Genomic DNA, 19,217 nt, shown 5'->3' with positions numbered 1-19,217 from the left:
GCTGGTCGATTAATAAATCAGAAACGTCGCTGTGTTATTAGATTAGCGGTAGTTAATGCATGGGAAAGTATCCCGGATATGGTGGGTACAGTGGGCGATGGGTATCGAGGGGCAGATAATGCTTTTCCGGACTCGCGTTCCCACGACTTTACCCTACCTGATGCCACGTGGCGCCACGTGTGATGTTGTTACACAAGAAAGAAACCCGCACATGACAAATTCCCCTCTTTATTTGTTGGTTTTATTGTGTTGGGATAGAAGCGAAAAGCAAATCCCGCTCAAAATGAAGGGATAAACATAATACAAGTCTGGATAAACAACTATCAAAATAAACAGAAAAAAGGTGCAGAGCAGTGATTTTTAGTTGGAGCTATAAAGTTAGCTGCAAAAGTAGTTTCTGAAGCAAAAAAAAACAATCAAAGCCCCCACACTTTTGTCGAGCTTTTTTTAGATGAGAACGAGTCTACATATTATATTCAGAGCCCCCGCAACACGAGTTCTCTTGGTAATGCGATGGTCTTTGGAGATGCAGAAAAACTGTTCAACACAGAACGATAAATAAATTATAAAAGCAATTATTCTGTGTCTGGCCCTACTCGCTTAAATTCCAGCCCACGTCACCTTCACCAGTTTGGTAAGTCAACTTTCACAAGGAAAGGGTTTCTTCTCCCTTTAAAAGTAAAAACAGAACGCATATATTAGGGCGGCTGATTTATTTACCGTGTACCATCTTGTATATTTACGTCGGTCTCTCTGAACAGTACATGCACGATGATAAATATAATAGTCAAATGAAGACAACCACATGTACTTTAATTCCCATACCATGACACCTCTAAAGAGAAATCAGGGCGGAGAGTTGTCTTCCCTCTTTCTTGTTGAATTCATAACCCATCTGGTGCAAGAAGGAACCATCCGACACCACTTTACTTTTATCCCAAAGAAGACTTCACATCACTAAATCCTCTGTCCACTCTTTAACAATCGTCCCATTTCGTGATATTTGAACACGATAAAGACCCATTTAGTAGGCGACTTTCGATAAAAACACACCCAAAGCTCGATTAATCTCCAATAAATACAGATTAAAAAGGTCCCATTGCTGATTCCTGTCGGCATTATGTTAATGCTTGAAGACAGAATCGGAACTTCTTTCATGTAAATTATTCGATAAGAAGTTTAGCGTCAATTAGGATTACGTCTTTTGTGTCGTAAATAAAGAAAAAAATTCGAACATGTGTAATTATTATTCTAGCTGGGGAGCGAAGAAGACTCGCGAGATGACAGAAGTAGCGATTGTGGTTTGTCCCAATAAGGGACGCATGTTTGGTGCTTCGACATATACGGATTGATGTGATGGCTTGTTGGTATTCGAACGTGCAGAGACGGCTTTAGGGAATTTTAATTGATTAATATGTAATAATATTTCGACGTTTTTTTCGTTGCACAAAAAGACACTCTTGGATATTCAATTGTGATTCTTCGTTAAAAATCTAGGACCTCCTAGAGCTTGTTTTCTCATCCCTGCACTAGCACGTGCCTTAAATTACAAAAATTCCAATAAGACTACAAATGGTATTCAGCTCTCGGTAAACTCTTCTACGATTACTCAAAATGAGTTCAATTATGTACATTCTGACGTGAACCCAACCGTTTACGAGAAACCGGTCATTTCAATCAATTACCCCATTTTTTGCGCTTTTTGCGTAATCTGACGACCATGGACGTACAAGGAACCGATTCCAACCAACTGTTTAAAAGCTGGTTTCACATGTGTTATTCTTGTTTATAGATGTGCCTATATGAACAATACCAGTTCTACTGGTATGTTGTTACGCGATATTGTTAAGCCAGTCTACATTTTTATGGTAAATTTTAACTGTGAGTCATGTAGTAATGGTAAATGGGAGGTGAGATATGGAATTATGGACCAACTTGTTTCGGCAGTGACATTATCATAAGAATGTTGTTATTGGTGAGAACAAAGAAAAAACGGTGATGAAGAATTTCTAGTCTTTGATATCGAAATTACAAAACTAACTTATTGCGACCTCGTTTCAGGCAATTTGTTGCACGAAATGGGGGTTCAGAGCACTGAAGGGTGTCTGTGAGAAAGTGTCTTCATTGGGGTGTTTTAATGGGGTTTATTTCACCCCATTCTAAAGTTACACAATGGCTTATGGCAGGTAAACAATCATCAAGATCAAGCAACAATCAATTGGCATCCGGTCCCAATTCGGGGGTGAAATTACAACCCCTCAGGCTAAAAATCCTCGTTCACTAGACAAATTGCTTGATCCAACTCTGGTGGTAAAGTTACTGAAAAAATCACCGAAAAATCGATCGATGCAAATATTTAATGTATTTTTAATGATTGCCCAGATATCGTGATCCAAGTTTATTATAAATCAATCACAGGTAGGCTTCGCGTCCCAATGTTTTCGCAAACACCTGTTTTCTCCAACGTCTCTATGAAGTATCTTTTGTCCATCAATCTGCAACAGGTGTTTCGAGTCAGACTCAGCGCAATAAACCGCGATGTAATTTCCTGGACGTGCGTTTTTTCCTTCAGATAATCAATTAAACAGCGAATCTTCGTCAAAGGCAAATTGTAGATTTTTTCTTCAAGGTTGTTGCACCTCCGAGTTGCATTTCTTGTTCGGCCTTAATGCTGCCATAAATTGATTCTTATTGTGCCTATACTTGGGCACATCCCGACCGATCCCTCGACAAAAACAGAAATAATAGTCCATTAAATCGAATACCAGCGACGACCAACACGTGGATAACGAGTGATGATTCATGGGTGCTGGGAACAATGGACCACTGGACCGGCTACCAGCGCTGACACGCTCCACGGTAATAGCGCCTATGCAGCACTGAAATAAAAAAAAAACTTATGATAATTATAACAAATATTTGGCTTTTGTGATGTAGTTCAAGGCCGGTTTGTTCCAATTTTCTCAAAAAACCAGAAATACGTCCAATCAAGCGAAAAATTTGTAATTCAGGATCTAATTGCAACCATCGCGATAAACGCACTCGCATCGATAAGCGGTCTACCTTGGAAGGTCACTTTTATTTATGATTGCGCCATTCGGAAAACTCGTTTTTTCTCACAGATAATTATTCAAATTAATCACGAGAACGGAAATATTATTTATAGTTTTGAATTTTTAAAACCTTTCTAATCGAATTGTTGCGAAAGTACTGCACCAATCTGTTCCAGTTTCCTAATCAGCCCGGAGAAAATCGCATTTTGCTCAACAAAAGAACAAGCGACTAACAAGGGCGTGCCTGAAAATCGTAAAGCTGACTTTCTTATTGCAATGACACGTGTTGGAGGTTGGCGTGGGCTGGGACGACGTCTGGGCGCACTCTTCGGATGATGGCCAAGTTCAACGATCACAGCGAAGGAGCTGCTAATCGCATAATTTTCTGTCGATTTCATAATGCTAATGGCCCCATTTCAGTTCAGCACTAGTTAGGCTAATTTGAAGAATATTCCCGTTCTTGCAGTCATCCTCAGCGGTTCACTTTCGTATAATAAAATAAAAACTATCATGCTCTATTGGTTTTGTTTTATGATCATTTATCATAGAATTTTAATGTAATCCAAAACTTTTTGTTCTCTGAAACTGTTAAACAGAATTCTGGAATTTAGCAGGTCTCATTGCAATACAAGAACTGGTCTAATGCTAAAACAAATATTATGGCACTTACATAACATAGGCTTGGAAGTTTGGTGATAATAGTATTAAATGAAGAACGCTGAAGTCTGTTTCCACTTTTCCCACACTTACTCCTTTATTTGTTTAATCTAAAAATCCACTTTTTCCCTTATTCGTGTCAGTGTTAATAAATAAACACAACGTCTGAGAACGCAATCAGCCGGATCTAAGTGCGCCTAATCACCGTCCCTCACACTCTCATACGTAGATAGGTCATGAAAATGTGTAGTACACATTGTCGAGTTCCCTAGTGATCCGACTGAGCAGTTCGGGGCTAATTTCTCGTGGGACCATCTCTGGGTACTAAACCAGGCCGCGTACATATGTGATCACTTAGCTGCTCGCACTTGACTCCGTTAGCCACAATGATTATATAATTTATTTGATGAGGATACGAGAAAGTGAGTGGGATGAGCACTGACCTCCCAAACAGAACTTCTTCGTTTTTCACGAATTTTCAAACCGCGAGGTGAAGGCCGCAGGTCATGAGAAGCTGACCGCTAGTCCACGGTCGTGGAGGCGGTACTTCGACACCATCGGGGGAACCTGCTAATTGATTAGATGCCCTTATCAAAACATTTTAATTAACACCTCCCCTCCATCATTCGTGATGCACGACTGCAGTTGGATGATTGAACAACAAAAACGAAGAAAAAATATTTTACCAGAGGCGAAGATCTTCGGCAATCAGCCATGAAATCTTAATGACCTGATTAAAATTTTGGAGGAGAACCAGTCAATGATCGGGAATAAGAACAAAACCACCAATTATGAGATGTATTGAAATTTTGCCGCTTCAAAGTTATTACGTGGTTTTAGTAATAAATCGGTGTGCTGTTGAGGCACGCTTCAGGTGGATGGCCAATTAAAATGCGACGTGGTTTAGAGGATTAAAAACGTTTCGATGGATTTATCGCACGTTTTATTAGTGGATTCTAGTGGAAAAGCTGATGGAATAGGTCAAAAACCTCAAATTCGTGAATTCAAACGCATTCAGCCAATCAATAAATTAATAAAATAAAATATGACCAAGTCATTTCAGGTCCCAATAAAAAAAACAAATAATCCACAATAAACGACTTCAAAAATACAAAAGGTTAATCTTCTGGTATTTATAAAGCTAGCATTTATATTCCAGATAAACCGACCCGTTTCGGAAAAAAACAAATTAAAAAAAGATGATTTATTTCTACCTAACTTTTCCCAAATTGTATTCTTTAAAAGCGACAACATAAGACTATTCTAAAACTACTAAAAAGTAAATACTTTTTGAGTTTTTCATCATCGAATTTTTGTACTTTTTTTTCTGTTTTTCATTATCTATTCTCAGGCGTAAAGCTTGTCAGTCGGTGACATGAAGCCTCCGAAATATTCGGAAATAAAATCGACTGCCTTCTTTTTTTCAGAGATCCGTAACACAGAAGAATTCAGTGATAAAACAGCAATAAACCTCAATCACGACCTCTCACTATCTGCACCACATTCCTGTCCATTTTTATTGTCACTTCTTTTGATTTACGTTCGTCTATATCTTTCAGTTCCTGAAACTTGCGGTTCATTATCCGTATCTGTTCTCAGATAATGAAACTCGAAAGCGTTTATCTCGTCCTTCGACTTCGACCTCATTAGTAACAAAACACTTTCATCCAGCATCGACACCATATTAACAATAAACAAAGTATTCGCAAAAAAATTCGCGGCAGCTGTTCACAGTTAAATTATTATTCTAGCCTTGAATCTGATCCAGTCAACAAATGTTGATTAATTCAGTTCCGACAGTGGCAATAATTTGTCCATAAAGGCGCTAACCGAAATTCCCTAAAACATCGAGTTGTGGAAAGAATGCAACAAATCTCAGCTTATCTTCAGTCATAATTAAAATTTATGCGTCCCTTTTTAGCGGACAATGGTACGGAAGGGCGACTACGAAAAACTAACAAGTTGAGATTATGTGTTGTGCATCTAAATGGGTGAAGAAATTATGCGGAGACAGTTTCCAAGAACGAAAGACAAGAAGTCGCAGGTAAAAAGGCGGAAAGTCTCTGTTTTTGTTTGTTGCCAAAATAACACAAAGTCACTCAACTCTTTTTCCGAGGCATCAAAATGACAGTTTCGACATTAGAGGAGTGACTCCCGTCATCCACGACAAACACTGTAATTACCACAACATTGTAGACTTGCAAAACCTCGCTTTTATTAGCTTTGATAGACTTCTTGTAGCCTAGTCGTTACGCTTCATTAAGACCAAAGGCTTCTTTATATGCAAGTCCACGGGAGCGAAAAATATAAAATTTCAGCGGTTATTATTCAGCGACAATGTCCGCCATATGTTTCGTGTTTGGTTTTACGACGGGTACTTGGGTGTTTTATAAAGATGCTGGGTGCAATAAAAAATGAATTGATTGACGACTGGCGCCGAAAGACTTTTGCAGCCATTGACGAAGTGGGCAGCATTTAAGATAATCATAATTAATCGAGTCATGTATACAGCTGTAAAGATTTAGTTTTTTTCTTTAGCGTTAATGTTCAACGTTAATGTGGATTTTATTCGAGCTGTTGGCATTACTGTTTGAACAATCAGGTAACCAGATGCGATGTAATCAGTTGGACAAATAAAATGAGCGGAATAGCTAAGCCGCAGTTAAATAAGAGAAGTGATAAAAGTAGAGTTCAGGAAAGTTCTCCACGACAAGGGATTATGGATTTTATTTTTGTCAGAATACGAGTTCTAAAATAACTCCAAATATTAGTTAAACACTCCTCAGCTTTATTCTAAAGTGAAACACAAAAATTTTACCGTTGCTTCAAATATAATTTTCCCCCTGATGGTGTCAATCTGAAAATGAAAGTTAAAATATATTTTGACCTCAGAGTGTTACATAATGTAAGTAAAAAACGAACTCCAAATGTCGAACTTTCTTAATATCAACCCGGAACCCTCAGACTTTCAAGTTTCAGGGTAATCGATGTTGATAAAAGCTCTCTAGTCCATTGTAAAAAGCGTACTTTCAGTTTTGCGCAGTTTTCACTCCTTCAGTCGTGTTCCGTCTCATCTAGTTACTTATAGTGGAACGAAAGTAACAAATAAATCAACTTACAACGAAAAAATGACCATATTGTAGCCATTCTTTTATGGTTGAGTGTATATTTGATGAATTGTGCCTTTCAAACATTAGCATAATACCCTTTTCTGCTTCCTCATTACAAACTTTTCCTCTTTTATAACACACATAGACAAGAGAAATTCCTCCCATGGCGAACAATAATCGCAACAAGCACTTGAATGCATGTAATACCATCAAGGAACATATCTCCGAATCTAGAAAAATCCCATTCTTCCATGGATGGTCGCCCATTGTTACACACATGGTATTAGCAGCACAGGTGCTTGTGTCAAGACAACCCATCTATAACCCTCTCATTACCATTACTGTTCAATCAACTCCTGCTACCAATTCCTGACGTGCCAACCCATCACCATCCCAACCATCCCAATTAATAAACCCGTCGCGTAATTAGCGAAATAATTGAAGTGCAGAGCAACAAGATCGTGTCTTGTTCTTTGTAAGCGCCAAATCCGTGTGATATTTCAATGAAACGCCACGAGCCACGTCATCCCATTAGCTCCAATTAAAGCTCTCGCTATTTTCGTTCCAACAAATCACGAAACCATTCCAAACAGTGTAAAAAGACCAAACCCACACATGCATAAACCCATATTAACCCCAAGCCATCGTGAAAAGCCCAACAAGTGGGAGGAGTTACTCGGCGCAGCTCGGCAACCGTCGTGCTTTCAAACCACTTGTTGGTTTCTGGTTTCGCGGCCAACTCAGATCAGTGATCAGTTGAAGGCGTTAGATCACAGAGCCTACTACATGCGAGCTGAAGTGCTATGGCATCGAGTGTGTTGTGATGTGGTTTGTTGTGAAAATGTGGCCTCGGACATTTCTCATGGATTATCTCTTGGTGTTCTTCCTGGGAATCGCTGGAGCTGCTATCATGGGCGACGAGTGCGACTGGACCGGGAGGTAAGCCCATATGGGTCAAACGAGCCTTCGCCAAATAAATCATCACTTTTTGTTTGGCACATGTGCGCTTTTTTGCGTGAGAGTGCCTCGGAGCCGGAGCTTCTCACGACAGTTCCGAGATTTTCGCGAATGCGACATGTGGCTCGCGGAAAGTTCGCAAAACCAAAGCAAAAAATTGAAAAGTGGTACGTTCCGTTCGTTCGAGATAGAAGAAGTGATCCGTGAAGAGTTGCTGCGTGTTTGTCTCAGCACGAGCCGTGGGCTACGTAGCCAATGACATGTAAATTATATGAACCAGTCTTGGTGCTGTAATATGATGATTATTATTCAAGTGCATGCAGAGCGAGGCTGCGACCAGCGGCGGCGCGACCATTATCTGGGTGGAAAAAACAAAAGTTCGAAATGCCGACACGTCGTTTGAATTTTCAATGCTCGGCGAAAATTACCGGGCGGCAAATCAGGAACAAAATGTGCTCATTTATTAACTGGAACACTTAAAATACCAAGACCATAGAGTTTGTCAAACCATAAGGTGACAGATACTGAAAATGAAACTGATACTTTCGAGTTTATGACCCTCCGCTAGCAGGTACCTGAAGATACAGGTGGTCTATTTTTCCGTTCTTTTATTAAAACGCCTTGACCGGGAACAGGCTTTATATATAAGAGGAAATTGAATTGAATACAGTACGCTTTTAGTTATAAATTTGTATCTTTCTATATTTAAGGGAAATTATAAATATTGCGCTAAAAGTGAATTTGCCATTCGGAACATTGTGTGTTCAGAAGGCAAAAATATATCTTATTAATTTGTCGCAAGTTTTGAAGCTCAAAGGCTAAAAAAATCGACGATTCCCATGTCAAAAGTTGTCATTTAAAAAGTTTAATGTATTAATTATGTATAATTTTTCCCGGCAAAAATATTTACCCCTTGCTGAGATCATAACGTATATTATAACAAGTTTGGATGGAATCAAATATTTAAAAATATGCAGAATATTACGTTTACTAATTTATAATAAACAATTTTGCTGACAAGTCCGAGAAATGAATAACAACTTCATCAACTAGAACATTAGAACGACATCAACACAACTCAGAAATATGGTTGAATTTATTGTTATTTAGACAGATGTGTGATTTTTATGGGCGTTAAATTCGATCATTTGAATATAGTAGGAAATGGTTTCCAGAAGAATTAGTCATAAAAACCGCAAGGTTCTAATTTTCCGGTTCTAAACTGTTCCCATTTCATTATCGCGAGTGGTCACAACACCGCACAACAATTTCAACTTTTATAGCCAGTACGTTTTACAGCGAAAGTTCCAATAGTTTTCTTTGTTATAGTCTTTGAACAAAAAGCGCTTACCCAATCGGATATTGCACTGAAATTTCGCAACCAACGACTCGTATATTTATGGAAAAGTATCACGTTTCTCTTCTCTTATTTCACGATTATGACTAATGACGCGTGATCGACTTTTTTCTCACGTTTGCAAAAATAACAGCATGCCCATCACGCTGTAAATCAAAATTAAGTGTAGCTACTTCTGTTCTCTCCTTTTTTCAATTGTCACTGATTCTCGACTTGATGAAGCAGCGTCTTTAATCAAGAGCAATCTGCTTGAATTTCGAGTGTGAATCGCTACAGGGTGACTGCGCTGGTAAAAAGAGTTGAAAAGCAGCGTGGGTCGATGGTACTTCCCACACAAAAGAACCACTGTTACCTCAGGGCTTTCCACTACACGCCAGACTAAAATACCTCATGGTCGGTGCCGTAATAAATAAGAGCTTGCTTCTCGGATTTCTTCAGCCCTACTTAAAATAAATACACCGTGGCAGTACTCAGGGTGTTTATTTTCGATTTTTCGTGTCATTGGGTGTCACACCGCCAGCGAGAATGAGAAAATTGCTCGTGAAGGACGTTTACATTTACATAATTAGAGAAAATTTAGCTATAAATTACTGTAGGACGTCTTCAAGTGCTGGCGGTGCGTGGGACACGTTCCGTGTCGTGACACGTTTTCGTCTATCTCCGAGGAAGTCGAGATAAAGCGTGGAGAAACGGACTTCCATGGGTTCCCATCTCTTGCACATTTTGATTACTGCGGTGAGGGACACGCCCGAAAACTGCCCTTTGGAGTGGAGTTTATCTTTGTGTCAATATTAATTATACAGGATGTGTAACCACGAAAGTTGTTATCGGCTTGTTTGGCAAAGAATCGAGATAAAAGACCTGACGTGGTTATCGGGGTTCGGAGAAGAGCCACGCGACCAGAGGTGGATGAAACTGCAAGTTAACAAACAGAGAAAAAACAATATTATATTCTGATGCTATCGGAAGCTCTGCTTTTTCTGTCATCGATAATTTTGTTAATTTGAAAATTACGTCTCTAAAGAAAATAATGAAACTCTTCTGGTACTCCAAGTTCTTCATTACTTTCCGAGTTTTTATGCGCAGTTTAACATCTCGCGGACACGCGTCAATTTAACATCTCGTGTCGACGTAGTTCCAAGAAGACATCACGACATATTTCGCTTGTTTACCATTACCACAGATAACCTTTATTGGAAAAGGAAATGTGTCTCGAACCTGAAATCTGCTTTTTGCGCTCATTTAACATTCCAGCGGTCTCCTCTTAGCGCCCTAATTAGTTAAAAGCAGCAAATATCCTTCGAACAGCGCTGGCTTCTTGTCGTTTCTGCTTTCGAAGCACGAGCGTCAACAATTCCTTTCAAATCGGAAACGTAGTAAAATAATCCAAGGTTTCATTACACCGCCGAAGACAATAGCATTCCAACGAAACATTTGACGAGATGTCGACGGAAACGAATAGTTTGTTCAACAATGCAACACTCTGTATACACACAGATAGCACTCGGTATGTAAATACGTGTGGAGGATTTGTTCGGATTGAGCTAATGCAAATTATCGTGGAAAAACAGGTCTAATTGGAACTGCCGAAAGTGAGATTTGTTGTTTTATGATACCGTAGTATAAAAGTCAAGGCGATTTATTTAGATCTTGAGGCGATGGTATAAATCACTTGGACGTTATTATTGTTTTAGCGTTGCCTCAGGAGAAGACAAAGGGTTTCTTTGATCGGTTGTCCAAATAATTTGGAGAGCCGGTCCTGGCCGCAGCTATAAAAAAGCTTTTAGGTTGGTGTGGCCATCGAACTATCGGACAACACTTTGTGATCCATATCGGTGATGGTAATAACACCCATCAGCGTCATGGGTGTAATGGGACAAGCGCGGCAAAGGGAGGTGCTGAATGAATATCGATGAGAAAAAGCGAATAAGTCAGAAAATTAAGCACGTTCTTCGAATCTAGATCAGTTCTTGTCGTTGCTTTAGTGGGCGTCAAAAGCTCTAGCAGCGGCCCACGTCCGCATTGTCCCTCAAGCTCCACTAGATCAATAATAGAATATGCTAATCGAAAAAATCTAGTTCTAGTCAAGGTCTCGAGAACAATCGGTCCTGGAGAGATATTAATGATGGACGCAGAGACAGTTCCACCCATAATGACACAGCTTTCTGCCGCATATCCATAACAATGGTCTTAATGGTCTACCATGCACTGGGTGGAGTGCAAAATCTCGTATAAATTTAATTTACATATGGGTTGGGTGTGTTCCAGAAAAGTACTCTGGCGTCCTGGCAAAAACAGAACTTGTTCTTCGAGGAGTGTCGGGAAAAATTGCCGGAGGTGTGTCGATGGACCCACATAGTCTATTAATTTTTTAATGCACCCTTCGTTGCGATTACTGGTGGCGGTTTATGCTGAGTAATTCGGTTCCATTCGAAAGTAAATGATCCGGGCCTAGATTTCGGCAAGTCATCGTCTTCTTGTGTGCGGACAATCATCGATTGGTGCTTCGACACGGTAACGCCTTTTGAGACCACATTAACATTCTTGGGGTCATTGTTTGACCACGCGAAATGGAAAAAAATCAAAAAAATATCAGGGAGATTGTGAAAAGTTTTGAAGGGTCTTGTCAAAAGAACTAAATCCTTGAACAGAAAGCTAGATAAACGAAGTTGGTTTCAATATTTTGTCTGATAGAAATGATTTATTGTGCTAAACTGTTGCAACAATTGCCACTTGTGCACCAGGAACTTGCTGAAAAAATCCCCAAGCCACGCTTTTAAACTTTAAAAGCTCCGAACCCACTGACATTTACGCAGATAAGCCAGAGATAATAGCACATGTGTTGAGAGGGCAAGACCACTCAGATCACGAATCCATTAAGTCTTTTTCGAACCATCGAACGTTTGAAGCGGCACAAACCAGCACCAGACAAAGGATGATCGCGTGGATACGTTATGGCTGTGGTCGTATAATCATCTGGCTTTTATTGTCAGACCCTACATGTCCACAGTTTGTGGTCAAGTTCTGGAACAAGACATATTAACATTGTTGTGGTTTCCTCAGAATGTGTTGGTTAGTAAACAACCTCAACAGTGTTGAAAACCGGAAAAACACAGCCTGAAGATGACTGATGACTCTGGAAAAAAATCGTTTTTTCGTTGCATCGACCTTTATTGACCCACACACCATCATTTCGAAATATCTCGTAAAACGATGCCCATTTAGAATACCATTAAAACCATCGGACAATAAAACGCATAATGCGCCCATCATCACATAAAAGCGTAAACATTAGTCGTTACAATCATGAATTATTAATCAAGTGTTAAGACGAGACGTTCACTTCTTGCGTGAGGGTCGCTCGTGATTTACTTTTGGCGGGAGAGAAGCGTCTCAGATTACGCCAGACTGCCACCCTCGAACACATGTGGCACCTGCAGCACAAAGAGATGGAAAATTGCAGAGCCTCAAGGAAGACGTGACTCAACAACAGCGGTACTTGTAATTCTACAGTTTTTCTTGGGAGTTTCCCGCAGGCGGTGGTCGTGGAAATCTCTAAATTTAGAAAACACTTGGGGTGTATAGGAATTCCTAGTTTGGAGGGATTTAACTTGGCGTGATTGCGCTCGATGTGGGTTTATTAACTTTGTAATTTGCCGGAAATGAGGAAGAAATTTGTATTATGGGTTGATTGCGTGGTGTGGAGCTTCCAGCGGCTTTGCAGATGATGGTACCCTCGTATTCTTGGAAGTTGCACTATAAAAAGTAATAGATCATTACTATTAAATGAAGAATGCGATGACCAGGAGATAAAAACTACTCTGGCGGTAACAAGAATGTGGAAGAAGTTGTTTACATTTTCTTTGGCGGGCTCAATCTTGCCCTAATTAATGTTAAATCGATCTTGAAATTGGCAGATTCCCATTTTTTTACATTGTATGTATCTGGTCATGTTGATACACTAAATTCTTGTTATATCTTTATTTTTCCATCGCAAATGGATCCCATAAACTCCTTAATGACGTTTCTGTATTTCGAGATACTATCAGTAATGGATCCTTATCCTTGCATATGTTGCCTCGACATCTAACAGACTTTAGCTATAAAAACTCGTTTCATAACACTAAAGACAGATGGATTACGAAAAGCAAACTGGACCATAATGTAAATGACACATCAAAATGCAGATTTACCGCCCAAACTTGTTGATAAGCGAAATTTTTTCTTGCATCACCAAATTTTAACCTTTTCCTGCTACATATTTTCCACCTTTCACTCTCCATAAGTCATGTCGTTTCCCTGAACCACAGGTCAGTTTCGACTTTTTACCTGGGCACAGATGGGTATTTTTAATCCGTATAATGACAACCGGTCGAGAACTTCCAAAGTGAAGAAGACATTTGAAACAACTGCGCAATTATCACTAACTGGTTCAACAAGGAAAGAGAAAAAACACAGTCATACACTTGACCCCATGTTTAATCTATCGTTCAAATTTCCTGGGTAGTAGACTTCAACCCACGAAGTAAAAGTAGTCCAGTTTCACCGAGAGCTAATACTGCCACGCCTAACATTCTATCCGGTTCCAGTAATGCTAATGCAAGACTATTTGAACCAATTAATTAAAACTCAATTAAAAGATATCCACGTGGACACCTGGCGGGTTTTCAGAGGTTTTTTCGGTGTTAAATTGCACGACGAACTTTATGGTTGCCTTCCTAGAATGTGTACCATTTCAGATAAACCAGAACAGTTACATTTATCTCGAATCAACGAGTATGAGTTATATAGTCGTTCCAGATATAAGAGATTTGAGATGTTTGTCGCATTTGACTTTAAAATTTATGTAAAATAGTTTCGGCGAGGATTGAGCTGGACGAAGTAATTGCAAATCAGGCCACATGGGCGACAAGAATTGATAGCCATGCATGCTGCAAATGGGACACTTATTATTATTTATGGTAGTGGAATTGTTGGCACTGGTCCGATAATAATTAGTGCTGCATTCTTGGACAAAAAGTCATTGAAAGGCAGAAACACAAAAAGTCCAAAATCATGAGATGAAAGCTCCAGAAAAAACTTTGGAATTGATTCCATCTAAAGCCCTCCGCGCACTTGGTATGCGATAATCGTCTCTCAGACCAATTTCCCCATTCCACTTTAATTATATCTGGACAATCCCCAATTTTATTTATGATTGCAATTAAGTACTTTGTGGGCAAAAAATCCCGATGTAACCCAGTTCCGTCCGCGATCCATCAGACTCTGTTACAATCCATCACATGAAATTTTTTACCTTTTGAACAAACTTTCACGAATACCACCGACGTTTTGTCTGTTTAATTACGTGTGAAAATGGTCGATTTATTCCGGTAATGAAACGGTAACTCGCTCAACGTTGCCCCAGATCAGATGAATGACGCAGGACTCAAAGGACCGCTCTAACGGAACTGTGAACTCGATTATGCATATTACCGATTCTGTCGCTGAAATATGCAATTTACAAGAAAATTAATTTGGATTTCGATGCGTGGGCTGAAAACGGTCGCAATCGCGAGAAAACATGTCAATCAATTCTCGTTTTACTGTTATGTTGCCAAAATTCTCTTAACGTGTTTTTCCTTTTTTTCAGTGGCTTGAGTCCATCATCCTCCGGCCGAGGCGTCACCCCTGTTTACCTTCGCTGTTCGGCAGGAAGAGTGACGTGGTTGTACCCCCGAGGAGCCCTGAGAGTGCTCCTCCGCCTTCCAGGCCAAGACCGCGAATTTCGAGCGTGCATCAAAGTCCATCCAGATGGCAAGAAAGATCCAGCGGCACGATTATTCCTCGAAGGGCCGAGGTCGCTTTTACCGCTTTATTCACACACTGACGGTGGGAATAAAGCCATCAGGTTAGTGCCACTGTCGACTCACGCATTTTTCCAGAGATAACATCGCTTAATTACAGGTGCTTCAACAGTAAGAATGGCCAAGCAGCCATTTATGTGGAAGCCACAGACGTAGATGCCGTCACTAAGAGGGTTGCGGAAATGGAGTATGATCTTCAAGCTCTGCCGAAAGGGGTGCGGGGGTTCGACCCTACAGAAGGTGGGTAAAAAATTAGCCAAGATATGTAACACTCTTGTTCATGTTAACGTCTACTGCTCAAGACAAAAGAGCATACACTAATTAAATGATAAGATTGTCTTTGGTGCATTGCTTTACAATTGTGAGACGGCTAGGAACTAGTTTAATAGCTAGTTTAATGGCTCGGTGAAAGCGCTATTATTTCAATATGTCTGTTTTTACTAATTTATTCATTTTTTTGCAGAATGTCGACCGTGCACTAGAGAGGAATTAGCTCATGCCTTCTGCACCAGCGATCTCGGTGAGTACCACGGAAACCACTACTCTAACTCAAGTTAATTACACCTATTAGACCGTCAATTCTCACTTTTCCACTCATTATCCAATTAACACAAAACAATCTCGACCAAAAAGTGACCCGCATCTCGTGGTAACGCACCGTAAATTGAATTCTGTCAACTTCAAAAAATGACTGAAGAAACAAGCGTACAACAACTTCAAGACATGTTAGCTGTCGAACGCGAGAAGGCCGAATTTGCCGCGCAAATCCACGAATTCAGTGAACTTTGCTGGGATAAATGCATCGATACTGCAGGAAAAAAGTTAGATCCCAAGACAGAAACTTGTTTAACGAACTGCGTAAACCGCTTCATCGATGTGACACTATTTATAACTCACCGATTTGCACATTTGCTGGAGAAGAGATCAAACATGTAAAAAGTGCAATAAAGATGTGATAGAACGAGCAGAAGCCGCTTTTTCTTGGAGTTAATTAGCCGGTTTCTTAGCCAAAGGGAAATTGTCAAATCTACGGTTGACTTGTTTCATTTCTGGGTGGTCTTTGCGCGGACCCTTAATTCTGACTGCATAATTTTTTCTTTAGCCACCGAATTTGGCGCTTAATTGATTAGTGGGAAAGTGAGCCTCGGGCGTGCAAGTCTTAATTATACTGAAAATTTTGTCTGCAATGCCACGAGACGCTCAACACCAAGACCAAGACACAACCACCGTAGGCACGTGTTTTTTTTAGTACAACGCCCACCAGTCTGCAAGAACAATGGCTATCTCGCTTCCTAAATGGACTTCGATTATTGTTATCATAAGAGCTTTTATGGGTTTTCACAGGTGATGGTGATGGCGTGGCCATTACACGACTATATCCACTGTCACAAATACATTAATCTAAATTAAACACCGATAAGTAATGCTGAATCAACAATAGCTATTTGCTTTAGCCAAGAAATAAAACCGTTTTTATCTCTTGTAAATACCGTGTAATAAGACCACATCGAAAAACAAATACTCTGAAAGCAAAGTACGCGCTTCTATCACGAAGAATGGAATCAATTGTCCGGATGAAATCCGTTTCCAATCAAAACAATGAGCAATTAGAATGACTAAATTCGGTGCCGTGTCACCTCTGGCACTACGAGATTAAAAGCTATTGTTCTTCAACGGTGTAGGCGTCACGATTGATCTCCTTGCCCATAAAAGAACAAACTAACTCGCGTGGTAATGCCGCGTTAGATACTCGCAGCTGCAAAGATACAACTCTGCCAACGCATCCCAACTATTGATTACTTTCAAGTCTAATTTTTTTTTCATTATTTGCAGTGACTCGGGGCATCATCCACGGCGTGGAAAATCACGAAGACTTGGAAATCTCCCAGATGTCCGTGAAGGTGACGAAACTAATCCGTCACACAGTCGACGACGCCTTCACAACGGACACTAATAGCATCCCCGACGAGTCACAGGACTCCCTCGAAGAAGTGACTCTTCACGTAGCCCAACATTGCGGCGTTTCGCACGGTTTGGGCGAATTCGTCTTCATGGCGCGTCGCAAACTCGGTGATCTCACTCTTCAATGTGCGCCGCGTCTAGAAGACTGGGCTCTTCTCGTTAACCAGCTCTCTGAAGAGGGCAAGGCCCATTGCGTGTTGCGGAGTTAGCCCTCACCAAAGTAACTTAAGTGCGTTTCTGTGATTTGTATATACGTAAAGACTTGAATGCGACGGTGCTTAGCAGACTCGAACCAAATTTCACTGTGCAATAGTTGGAATGTTGGTGCTTGTACATAGAGTGCTCCATATTGGAGCTTGACTATTCTGTATTGAGCTTCCATAGAGTTATGGTAATTGAATTCTTGGTGCCAAAATAGAGCCGCTTTCTGTGTTTTACTAACTGATTGTACTTGTAATGAAAGTCTTAATTTTGTACATAAGTATTTTTGGATCTCAAGTGTGAAATGAAACCTTGTTGTTCCTAGCACTGAAAAAGAGACGAGGTTTCGTTTGGTGGAAACGAATTGCTACGAACACGCCATAATTGTATTCTGTCTGGACAGAACGCTGTGATATGTAAAATATATTTTTATTGAATTGTATTGTTTGCAAAGAAATATATGATTTGAATTAACGATGTGTTTTATTACCGCAAACAAAAGATCAAAGGCAATTTTCAAGTCTTGGTACATTTATTTTGAAATGAACTTGATGACCACTACAATAGGACATAAAAACTTCCTGGAAAACACGGCACTTGCCTTCTCGGTACTCGTTACTTTTGCAAATATTTTTCAATACATAATTTTACAACTCAAATGCGTTTCAAATTCGTTCTCCATCGCGGCAGCTTATTTTCCCAGAACTTCTTGTACCACTTCAAATTCAAGATTTACTCACACATGTGGTATAAAACGCATTGTGTATTCTCATCACTTCCATTCACACGCATTCGGAAGCTCGAAGACGCCAGAGGAAGTCAACAAAAAATTCCTCGCTACATGACCAAATGTGCATTACTTGGATGCAACCAATGATAAAAATTCATAATTTGCTGTAATTAAAACTATTATAGAACTGTTTGGATGATCTCAATCCGTTCGCGGAAGCTGCTTTTTGTCAGCAATAATAAACGAGTGTGGTTTTAAAGAGACCAGGAACTATTTTTTACTGTTGTTTTCTATGAATCAGCGTTGGCATATGTTGGTCCATTATGTTCTCTGAACGGTTATTTCTAAGGAGCATCTGCTGGATAATAGGCAAAAAGGTCCGTGCAGTCTTGGTAACGAAATAAGCAGGGAATTAATTTTTTACGATTTTCTTAGCAAGCATGTTCGTATTAGAAACAGATCGTTTAGACATTGCTTACAGTTCAGTCCGTTTTTTACCATGTTATGATTTATAAATTTCAAGCCAATTTGTGTACATTATTTGAATTCAAAATATTAATTTCATCCTAAAAATGAATTTTTATCTACCATCAAAAATAGGCATTTTTGCACGTATTTTTGTTCAAAAAGTATGTGTTTAGTTTTAGCGCACTTGTGCAATAGTTTTATTGCACGATTTCTTCTTAGATACGTCAAATTGTATTTATTTTTCTGTTTTTATAAATTAGAAATGGAGATCAATCTTAGATAAACTGTTGTAAAATACACGTTTATCTTTATGGTATTCGTGGCCTGTCTTTAAAACACTTATTGTAAACTTGAGTTTTAAACAAGCCACTCGTGCAATAAAGACTTTTTAAACTTGTATCTTAAATAACTAATAATAAGCAGGAGTATTTTTTTATCCAAAATTTAAAATCAAATAAAGTAGGTAAATAAATACATACATTTTTTATACTGAAGATTCATAAAAAAGAAAGTTGGAGATGGTTGGAGACACATATTTCATTAAAAATGAGATGTTAATTAGTGTAATTATAAAATATAATTAACAATAAAAATTAAATAATTTAACAATCTGTTTAAAATAGGCATTACAGATTGAAGCTAATAACACAGTTCATCGAAGATAAGATGTGTAAGATTTGGACATTGCCGCGACATCTATCTAGCACTAGTTGAAATATCTTAATATTTAGCTACATTCATGGAAAAGATAACTTATTAAAAGAATAAAATGTGTTTACTGTTTTTATTACTAATATAATTATATGTTTGCTGTCTAAAATTCCTAGTAAAAATGACAGATTTGTTTATTTTGGTAAAAAATTATTGAATTCAAAT

At 39.3% G+C, this 19,217-nt stretch overlaps 1 protein-coding gene, 2 long non-coding RNA genes and 1 pseudogene across 4 annotated transcripts; 3 read left to right on the top strand and 1 right to left on the bottom strand.

Annotated features, from left to right (window-relative positions):
• The first annotated feature begins 1,779 nt into the window (after positions 1-1,779).
• Positions 1,780-3,831, top strand: LOC148178846 (uncharacterized). 2 transcript variants are annotated; one of them, XR_015769604.1, is made up of 3 exons: positions 1,780-1,975; positions 2,062-2,186; positions 3,230-3,310. It is a non-coding gene; the product is annotated as an uncharacterized LOC148178846 (long non-coding RNA). The 2 variants fall into 2 exon arrangements; XR_015769605.1 differs by lacking the exon at positions 1,780-1,975 and having other exon boundaries at positions 2,046-2,186; positions 3,230-3,831.
• On the bottom strand, positions 2,383-3,815 carry LOC148178847 (uncharacterized). The gene is made up of 2 exons (XR_015769603.1): positions 3,724-3,815; positions 2,383-2,879 (listed from the first exon to the last, which is right to left on the bottom strand). It is a non-coding gene; the product is annotated as an uncharacterized LOC148178847 (long non-coding RNA).
• A 3,696-nt stretch (positions 3,832-7,527) lies between the features above and the next one.
• On the top strand, positions 7,528-17,617 carry LOC148178844 (meteorin-like protein). Its single transcript, XM_088030763.1, has 5 exons — positions 7,528-7,759; positions 14,767-15,024; positions 15,081-15,220; positions 15,444-15,500; positions 16,814-17,617. The coding sequence occupies exons 1-5, from the start codon at positions 7,644-7,646 to the stop codon at positions 17,149-17,151; spliced, it is 909 nt and encodes a 302-aa protein (XP_087886889.1). The 5' UTR covers positions 7,528-7,643; the 3' UTR covers positions 17,152-17,617.
• Positions 15,508-16,777, top strand: LOC148178845 (mitochondrial import inner membrane translocase subunit Tim8 A pseudogene; annotated as a pseudogene).
• Positions 17,618-19,217: the final 1,600 nt, after the last annotated feature.

This window comes from Gnatocerus cornutus, chromosome 2 (genome assembly GCF_029298725.1).
Source record: "Gnatocerus cornutus isolate USDA-ARS CGAHR chromosome 2, icGnaCorn1.1, whole genome shotgun sequence".
In the NCBI taxonomy this organism is placed as follows: Eukaryota; Metazoa; Arthropoda; class Insecta; order Coleoptera; family Tenebrionidae; genus Gnatocerus; species Gnatocerus cornutus.
Note: the sequence above shows the minus strand (reverse complement) of the source record. Positions and strands in the feature narration are given on the sequence as shown.

Bases quoted from the DNA above. Each gene is read 5' to 3' on its own strand.
- LOC148178844 (XM_088030763.1), top strand. From the start codon at position 7,644: ATGTGGTTTGTTGTGAAAATGTGGCCTCGGACATTTCTCATGGATTAT. The intron at 7,760-14,766 runs GTAAGCCCATAT...CCTTTTTTTCAG, and splicing joins GAGTGCGACTGGACCGGGAG to TGGCTTGAGTCCATCATCCT. The intron at 15,025-15,080 runs GTTAGTGCCACT...GCTTAATTACAG, and splicing joins GGTGGGAATAAAGCCATCAG to GTGCTTCAACAGTAAGAATG.